The 10,491-nt window shown below is 45.7% G+C and overlaps 1 protein-coding gene across 1 annotated transcript; it reads left to right on the top strand.

Moving 5' to 3' along the window:
- The first annotated feature begins 3,624 nt into the window (after positions 1-3,624).
- LOC143363945 (uncharacterized) lies at positions 3,625-8,956 on the top strand. The gene is made up of 4 exons (XM_076804472.1): positions 3,625-3,679; positions 3,731-4,672; positions 5,361-6,169; positions 6,305-8,956. Exons 1-4 carry the CDS (start codon positions 3,625-3,627, stop codon positions 8,954-8,956), a joined length of 4,458 nt encoding a protein of 1,485 aa, XP_076660587.1.
- Positions 8,957-10,491: the final 1,535 nt, after the last annotated feature.

Below are 10,491 nucleotides of genomic sequence, written 5' to 3'. Positions count from 1 at the left end.
CATATATCCTATCCTGTCCTCTATAATATCGTATCCTCCATCCTATAGTATCATATATCCTATCCTATCCTCTATCCTATCCTATACTCTATTCTATCCTATCCTCTATCCTATCATATCCTTTATCCTATCCTATCCTCTATTATATCCTATCCTATCCTATCCTATCCTATCCTCTATCCCATAATATCCTCAATCCTATCCAATCCTCTATCCTATCCTCTATCCTATCGTATCCTCTATCCTATCCTATTCTGTATCCTATCCTATCCTCAATCCTATGCTATCCTCTATCCTATCCTATCCTCTATCCTATCCTATCCACTATCCTATCCTATCCTCTATCCTATCCTATCCTCTATCCTGTCCTATCCTCTATCCTATCCTATTCAAAATATTATCTTATCCTCTATCCTATCCCCTCCTCTATCGTATCGTATCCTCTATCCCATCCAATTCTCTTTCCTACACTCTATCCTATCCTATCCTCCATCGTATCGTATCCTCAATCCTATCCTATCCTCTATCCTGTCCTATTCTCTATATTATCTTATCCTCTATACTATCCTGTACTCTATTCTATCCTATCCTCTATCTTATCCTATAATCTACCCTATCCTATCCTCTATCTTATCCTATCCTCTACCCTATCCTATCCTCTATCCTATACTAACCTCTATAATATCGTATCCTCCATCCTATAGTATCATATATCCTATCCTATCCTCTATCCTATCCTATCCTCTATCCTATCCTATCCTCTATCCTAACCTATCCTCTATCCTATCCTATCCTATCCTATCCTCTATCCCATAATATCCTCAGTTCTATCCAATCCTCTATCCTATCCTCTATCCTATCCTCTATCCTATCCTATCCTCTATCCTATCCTATTCTCTATCCTATCCTATCCTCAATCCTATGCTATCCTCAATCCTATCCTATCCTCTATCCTATCCTATCCTCAATCCTATCCTATCCTCTATCCTAGCCTATCATATCCTATCTTCTATCCCATAATATCCTCAATTCTATCCAATCCTCTATCCTATCCTCTATCCTATCCTCTATCCTATCCTATCCTCTATCCTATCTTATCCTCTACCCTATCCTACCCTCTATCCTATACTATCCTCTATAATATCGTATCCTCCATCCTATAGTATCATATATCCTATCCTATCCTCTATCCTATCCTATCCTCTATCCTATCCTATCCTCTATCCTATCCTATCCTATCCTATCCTCTATCCTGTCCTATCCTCTATCCTATCCTATCCTCTATCTTATCCTATCCTCTACCCTATTCTATCCTCTATCCTGTACTATCCTCTATAATATCGTATCCTCCATCCTATAGTATCATATATCCTATCCTATCCTCTATCCTATCCTATCCTCTATCCTATCCTATCCGCTATCGTATCCTATCCTATCCTATCCTCTATCCCATAATATCCTCAATCCTATTAAATTCTCTATCCTACCCGTTATCCTATCCTTTACCCTATCCTGTCCTCTATCCTATACTATCCTCTATCCTATCCTATCCTCTATCCAATCCTATCCTCTATTCTATCCTATCCTCTATCGTATCGTATCCTCTATCCTATCCAATCCTCTATCCTATCATCTATTCTATTCTATCCTAAATCCTATCCTATCCTCTATCTTATTCTATTCTCTATCCTATCCTGTCCTCTATCCTATCCTATCCTCTATCCTATCCTATCCTCTGTCAAATCCTATCCTCGATCCTATCCTATCCTCTATCCTAACCTATCCTCTATCCTATCCTCTATCCTATCCTATCCTCTATCCTATTCTATCCTCTATCCTATTCTATCCTCTGTCCTATCCCATCCTCTATCCTATCCCCTCCTCTATCGTATCGTATCCTCTATCCCATCCAATTCTCTTTCCTACCCACTCTCCTATCCTATCCTCTATCGTATCGTATCCTCTATCCTATCCAATCCTCTATCCTATCCTCTATCCTATCCTATCCTCTATCCTATTCTATCCTCTATCCTATTCTATCCTCTGTCCTATCCCATCCTCTATCCTATCCCCTCCTCTATCGTATCGTATCCTCTATCCCATCCAATTCTCTTTCCTACCCACTCTCCTATCCTATCCTCTATCCTGTCCTATCCTCTATCCTATCCTGTACTCTATTCTATCCTATCCTCTATCCTATCCTATCCTCTATCCTATCCTATCCCCTATCCTATCCTATCCTCTATCCTATCCTATCCTATCCTCTATCCCATAATATCCTCAATCCTATTCAATTCTCTATCCTACCCTCTATCTTATCCTATCCTCTATCGTATCGTATCCTCTATCCTATCCAATCCTCTATCCTTTCATCTATCCTATCCTATCCTCTATCCTATCCTATCCTCAATCCTATCCTATCCTCAATCCTATCCTATCCTCTATCCTATCCTATCCTCAATCCTATTCTATCCTCTATCCTATTCTATCCTCTATCCTATCCTATCCTCTGTCCTATCCCATCCTCTATCCTATCCTATCTGTTCAGCCGCGAGTTAAACAAAAGATCCCCTTGAAAATCCGCGGCACCGCTATTTCAAGGTGGGACCAGGGACCGATCCCTTCAAGAATAGTTTAATAGTTTTACTCGCGACTGACAAATCGGCACATCCCAACATTTGGCGTGCAGATGGTATACACGTTTTATGACACGGGCCTCTAGGGCTGTTTTTGAGAAAGTCGCCTTCACGAAACCTTTCTTAATTGCCCATTAGAATTTTCCTCGCGCCCTCAACAGCCAACCGTACTGTCATAAAACGTGGACCTACAAAGGTGGCATCGCGGGACCATCCGACGGTCCCTGGCCGATGAACATCGGGCCCACAGCTGTGATTTCGCCCGCCGAAATCCAGCGACGTTGCCACCCCGAAATGGAATACCCCCACTCCACGCCAACGCACCCCGAGTGCATGGAGAGTTGGAGTAAAACTTTTAGTCTAAATGCAACTCCCGCAAAAGCAACATCGAGATTAGACTCCGGAACTCGTCAACACGCGGACCAGCCGCTATAGTTCCGTTTGCTCCTTGCAGCATTAAATTCCAAAGTTATATTTATCATCCTTATCATCCGAAAGGATCGTAAGGTCGCGCCGAGTAGCGTCGTCGAAACACCCTCGATTGAGGAATTTACGCCTCCTCATAGATTCTACGACAGAGTCTACGCCGCGAAAGGTGCCCGCTCCGTCGGAAAGTACATTGGTCCTTCGAGCCGGATCATCAGTGCCGTGTGATCCAAAAAATAAATGACACTGAGTGACAGTTACAGTGGACAAAAGACTTTGTGAACGTGATTCAACGCAGCCTTGCGCATCGTTTACAACGGGACAACACCTGCAATCGGGAGATCCTGTCTGGACCAACCAGCATCCCAACAACTTGCAGTATCCCGGATTACCAAGGGCTGGACCAACCAGCATCTGGAAAGTCGCAGTTTGTGGGCCAAGCAATTGACGATTTGGGTCAACGCCAGGTGTCTGACACCAGTTCACCATCCTGAATTCAGCGCATCAAAGGTAGGCTCGTTTTTCGTTCGTCAATCTCCCAAAACATCTCCTTCATCACAAAATGCCTCCGACAAACCCATCCTTGTCTCAAGCAACGGCTCTCAGCACTTTAAAGCGTAAGCGCGGCAGTGTAATCGGTCAGATTACGGCATTCTCGAAATTCTTAGATTCCGTCGATACCGAACAACCACCTGACATAGATCTTATAAAAATGGATTTGAACGGTCTCATTGAATTTTGGAAGCGTTTCGATGATATACAATCCGAGCTAGAGGCATTAGACGAAAACCAGGAACCTCGCCGATACGAGATACAAAACGAGTACTACGCGATAGTTGTCAGAGCCAACAAAATAATAGAAAAGGCGCAACCAACTTTGCCCCAACGTCGCGGAACAGTCGAGTCACTCGCGACATCGGTAACTGCTCCGATGGCAATCAAGTTACCAGAAATGCGGTTGCCATCGTTCGACGGAAACATCGAAGATTGGGTATCATATTTCGACACATTCAAATCAACGATTGACTCGAATGAAAATCTGACTCCGTTGCAAAAACTGCAGTACCTCCGTTCAACCTTACACGGAAAGGCGTTGAAGTGCATCTCCGCGTTAAACACGACAGACGCGAATTATTACGATGCAATAGAACTGCTCAAAAGGAAGTACGATTGTCCGCGGAGAATAATCTTAAAACATTGCGACGCAATTAGGGATTATCCGAGATTAGTAAAGGACACTCCAGAGGCGTTAGACGATCTCGTGAACTCGGTCAACCAGCATCTACGAGCCTTGAAAAATCTAGGAGAAGACTTCACAAGATGTAACGGCTTTTTAATATCAATGATATTATCCAAGGTTAGCAGCGACACTGCATGGCTTTGGGAACTAACGATAAAAGGCAAAAACATGCCGTCGTACACGGACCTCTTGGATTTTCTCGAGAAACGCGCAAGTTGCGCACAAACTGGACCATCCAGTGCCTCCGCGGTGCCATTACGCCCTAGACCGAATTTTACAAGCTATCCGCAATCGACACGCCCCAGCGCGAACTTCACAAGCCATCCGCAGTCAACAAGACCACCCGCCAGATCACACGCTTTCGTAACGAGTAAAACACGTCAGACCGCCGATAACAAATCAAAAAACGCGTCGAATTTTAACGAAACGCGTCCAAATTCACAACCGAAGGAGTGCCCGATCTGCTACGGAGATCATAGCACATGGGGGTTGCGAAAAATTCCGCGGAATGACTCCCGAAAAACGCAAGTTCGCCGTTGAAAGGGCCAAATTATGCACCAACTGCCTACACCCAGGGCATAGCGCGCAAAATTGCGATCGAGGTTCATGCCGAATATGTCAGCTACGACACCACACGTTGCTTCATCACTTCGAGCAGCAAGCGTCAACAAGCGGAACAATAAACGCTCAATCCGATACAGAATGACGGCTAAGACACAGAGAACAAAACGGAACGGGCTACCATCGAGCGTTCACCATAAACGCAATCACAAACGAAATTTTAGTTACGGCACAAATCCAGATTTTCAACAAAAATAAACGTCCGATAGATTGTCGAGCATTAATCGACACTTGCGCATCGATTAACTTAATTTCTGAACGCCTTGCTCAAAAAATCAACATCCCGCGGATGAAATGCTCGGTTCCCATTGGTTCTCTGAACGCTATGACCACTGTAGCAACCCACGCACTGAAGGCTACTATAGCTTCGCGAGTAAGCAATTACCAACGTTCGCTTACGTTCCTCATTGTGAACGACATCGCGCCTTTCGTTCCAGATCAAGAGATTGATCGCGGAACAATAAAAATTCCGCCGAATCTGCACCTTGCAGATCCGGAATTCCATCGACCGGCACCGATCGATTTGTTATTAGGATCCGGAACAGCCCTCTCAATCTTATGCGTCGGCCAAATTGTCTTGTCACGCCCAGATGAGTCCGATCTCTACCTTCAAAAATCGCAACTCGGTTGGGTCATCGGGGGGAGCGCGCCAGTCACTTCTCCTGCTCATGGCACACTTTGCCACGCGACCACCGCGTTACAATTCGACCTCACCCGTTTCTGGGAGGTTGAAGAAGGCCCACAAAGACAGCATCTGTCTGAATCTGATATAATTTGCGAAAGCCATTTCCAAGAACACACAGTTCGGAATCGTGACGGCAGATACGTCGTGGCTTTACCTTTCAACGAGAAATTGTCGCGTCTCGGAGACTCCAAGGTACAAGCGAAAAAAAGACTCCATTCATTGGAGCGAAAACTCCAACGAGAACCCGCACTCAAGCAAGAGTATCATGCGGTGATCCAAGAATACCTTGACCTCGGACACATGAGCGAACTGCCACAGGAACAACAGTCACCTGAGGGGTATTACCTACCACATCACGGGGTCGTTAAGGTCACCAGTGACACAACCAAACTCCGCGTAGTCTTCGACGGTTCTGCCACGACTAATTCAGGCATAGCATTAAATGACGCTCTCCACACCGGTCCAAAAATTCAAGACGATCTACTCCACATTTTATTAAGATTCCGCATTCATCGATACGTACTGACGGGAGACATTGAAAAGATGTACCGACAGTTCCTTGTACGTCCGGAAGACAGGAAATTTCAGCGTATCCTCTGGCGCGATACTACGGGTTCTATTAAAACTTATGAGCTGAATACTGTGACATTTGGACTATCTGCTGCACCATATCTTGCAATTCGCTGTTTGACACAGCTCAGTCGAGACGAAGGCCACCGCTTTCCTCAAGCCGGCAAGATTTTATTGCGTGACTTTTACGTGGATGACGTTCTGACCGGTACATCGACCATAGAAGAGGCATTATCCTTACGCGAAGACCTCACACAAATACTCAAGACCGCAAGACTGACAATACGACAATGGGCATCTAATGACCTTACTCTTCTGACTGGCTTGCCCGAGCAGGCCATTAACAAAAAATTATACCTGGGAGAGTCATCCACTCTCAAAACCTTAGGGATTGTCTGGAATTCCTCAAACGACTCTATTACGTACGCAGTCGAAACTTGCTCTCCACCATCACGTTCGACCAAACGCAGTATCACCTCAGAAATAGCAAAGATATATGATCCACTAGGGCTGCTCGGGCCAGTAATTATTACGGCAAAAATGCTACTACAAAGGATCTGGACCATAAAGGTTGACTGGGACGAGTCGCTGCCAATGGATATCCATACCGAATGGATACGTTTTTATAATAAATTGCCAGCGCTGAACAACATCACGTTCCCGCGACGCACAATCATTGAATCGCCAAGAAAAGTCGAACTACACGGTTTTAGTGACGCAAGCGAAAAGGCCTACGGAGCATGCCTCTACCTGCGTACAACCGACTCACGCGGTCACAGCGAGACAACTCTTTTGTTCGCTAAATCCAAGGTCGCCCCATTGAAAACGATCTCAATACCACGACTCGAATTATGTGGAGCACTTCTGCTAACCTCTCTTGTCGAGACCGCAAAACAAGCGCTACCTGTGGAAATACATAAAACCATCTATTGGACCGACTCCACCATTGTTCTCCATTGGGTGAAGACATCTCCACACACTCTAAAAACCTTCGTGGCTAACAGAGTGTCGGAAATTCAAAGGCGCACAGCTAACGCAGATTGGCGACACGTACCCACTGCCGACAACCCGGCCGATCTTATCTCGCGAGGTCAATCACCAGAAGACTTCCTTCAACCTTCCATCTGGCAACACGGTCCGACTTGGCTCAACGAAGAAGAATCTTTCTGGCCCACTACCGAACTACCTCAACCAGAGACAATCCCAGAACAAAGGGTCGCGATTTGTCTCAAAGCATTAATTTGCGACACCACGATTCTGGACAACTGCTCCTCATGGGGAAAGCTTCAAAGAATCATCGCGCGCTGTCTCCGATGGAAAGGATCTAACACCACCAAAGGAAGTCTGACATCCTCCGAACTAAGATACGCCCACGACGTAATCATCAAACTGATACAAAGACAACACTTTGCAGAAGAATTGCGCTGCCTCTCGAGAAGCGAAATAGGCGTTAAGGGTAAGCTGCAACAACTGAACCCATTCATCGACAAAGACGGAATTCTGCGAGTAGGAGGCCGTCTGAAGAATTCGCGAATTCCATTCGCGCAAAAACATCCCATCGTCCTCCCAAAGGCTCGAATCACGGCATTAATAATAGAACACGAGCATCGAATACAATTACACGCTGGTACACAGGCTACCCTATACGCGATTAGACGCCGTTATTGGCCCATCGACGGTCGGAGTCAGGTAGGGAAAACCATCAGAAACTGCGTCCGCTGCTACCGTGTCCAACCGCCGCCAACACAATACGTGATGGGCGACCTACCTGAGGCTCGAGTCACCGACTCACGCCCATTTGCAAACGTCGGCGTTGATTATTGCGGTCCCTTTTTCATAAAGGAGCGACGATACCGAAGTCGAACCCACATTAAAGTATATGTCGCAGTTTTCGTTTGCCTCTCAGTAAAAGCCATTCACCTAGAATTGGTTAGCGATCTTACCTCCGAAGCATTTATAGCAGCCCTACGTCGTTTCATTGCTAGACGAGGTCATTGTATTAACATTTACTCTGACAATGGCACCAATTTCGTCGGCGCCAACAACGAGCTTCGAGACCTCCGCGAACTTTTGCAGTCCGATGACCACAACGAGAAGGTCAAAACCTTTCTTGCTGACCGATCCATCACGTGGAATTTTATTCCTCCATTAACACCTCACTTCGGCGGCATCTGGGAAGCGGCCGTGAAATCATTCAAGCGTCATTTCTGGCGTATCGCAGGTGCTGAACGATTTACATTTGAAGTGTTCAACACTTTAATTATTGAGATAGAAGCCGTTCTAAATTCACGTCCTTTAACTCCCATTTCATCAGACCCAAATGACACCCTTGTCCTAACTCCTGGCCATTTCCTGATTGGCGACTCGTTAACGAGTCTGCGCGAGCGCGATTTCAGGGATGTGCCATCAAACAGACTTTCAACCTGGCAACATATCCAGAAACTAAAGCAGCATTTCTGGAACCGATGGTACAAGGAGTACCTAAACGAGATGACGAGTCGTTCGAGATGGTCCAGCGGTACACACCCCATCAAGGAGGGCACCATCGTGCTCTTGAGGGAGGACAACGTACCACCGATGCAGTGGCCACTCGGGAGAGTCATCAAGGTCTACCCCGGATCTGATGGCATAGTTCGAGCTGCAACAGTGAGAACAGCCACAACCACACTCGATCGGGGCGTAAAACGGCTTGTACCGTTACCGAACCAGCCAGAGGAGGAACCACGGGATCCAACATCGACGTCAAGAACGCGCGATCCCTCAACCGATAATAACTAATTTATCGTAATCGCTAAGCTTTAGCTCATAAGATAGTTTACTTGTTCATTCTAGTACTTTAAACCTAGCGTATCTTTAATCCTATATAGATTTATTTTGATCGCGAGTCTCTCAACGGGGGGAGGATGTTCAGCCGCGAGTTAAACAAAAGATCCCCTTGAAAATCCGCGGCACCGCTATTTCAAGGTGGGACCAGGGACCGATCCCTTCAAGAATAGTTTAATAGTTTTACTCGCGACTGACAAATCGGCACATCCCAACATTTGGCGTGCAGATGGTATACACGTTTTATGACACGGGCCTCTAGGGCTGTTTTTGAGAAAGTCGCCTTCACGAAACCTTTCTTAATTGCCCATTAGAATTTTCCTCGCGCCCTCAACAGCCAACCGTACTGTCATAAAACGTGGACCTACAAAGGTGGCATCGCGGGACCATCCGACGGTCCCTGGCCGATGAACATCGGGCCCACAGCTGTGATTTCGCCCGCCGAAATCCAGCGACGTTGCCACCCCGAAATGGAATACCCCCACTCCACGCCAACGCACCCCGAGTGCATGGAGAGTTGGAGTAAAACTTTTAGTCTAAATGCAACTCCCGCAAAAGCAACATCGAGATTAGACTCCGGAACTCGTCAACACGCGGACCAGCCGCTATAGTTCCGTTTGCTCCTTGCAGCATTAAATTCCAAAGTTATATTTATCATCCTTATCATCCGAAAGGATCGTAAGGTCGCGCCGAGTAGCGTCGTCGAAACACCCTCGATTGAGGAATTTACGCCTCCTCATAGATTCTACGACAGAGTCTACGCCGCGAAAGGTGCCCGCTCCGTCGGAAAGTACACTATCCTCTATCGTATCGTATCCTCTATCCCATCCAATTCTCTTTCCTACCCACTATCCTATCCTATCCTCTATCGTATCGTATGCTCTATCCTATCCAATCCTCTATCCTATCCTCAATCCTATGCTATCCTCAATCCTATCCTATCCTCTATCCTAGCCTGTCCTATCCTCTATCCTATCCTATTCTCTATATTATCTTATACTCTATACTATCCTGTACTCTATTCTATCCTATCCTCTATCTTATCCTATCCTCTACCCTATCCTATCCTCTATAATATCGTATCCTCCATCCTATAATATCACATATCCTATCCTATCCTCTATCCTATCCTATTCTCTATCCTATCCTATCCTCAATCCTATGCTATCCTCAATCCTATCCTATCCTCTATCCTATCCTATCCTCAATCCTATCCTATCCTCTATCCTAGCCTACCATATCCTATATCCTATCCTATCCTCTATCCTATCCTATCCTCTATCCTATCCTATCCTCTATCCTGTCCTATCCTCTATCCTATCCTAACCTCTATCTTATCCTATCCTCTACCCTATTCTATCCTCTATCCTGTACTATCCTCTATAATATCGTATCCTCCATCCTATAGTATCATATATCCTATCCTATCCTCTATCCTATCCTATCCTCTATCCTATCCTATCCTATCCTATCCTCTATCCCATAATATC

Source organism: Halictus rubicundus, unplaced genomic scaffold (assembly GCF_050948215.1).
Source record: "Halictus rubicundus isolate RS-2024b unplaced genomic scaffold, iyHalRubi1_principal scaffold0178, whole genome shotgun sequence".
NCBI classification, from domain to species: Eukaryota; Metazoa; Arthropoda; class Insecta; order Hymenoptera; family Halictidae; genus Halictus; species Halictus rubicundus.
Note: the sequence above shows the minus strand (reverse complement) of the source record. Positions and strands in the feature narration are given on the sequence as shown.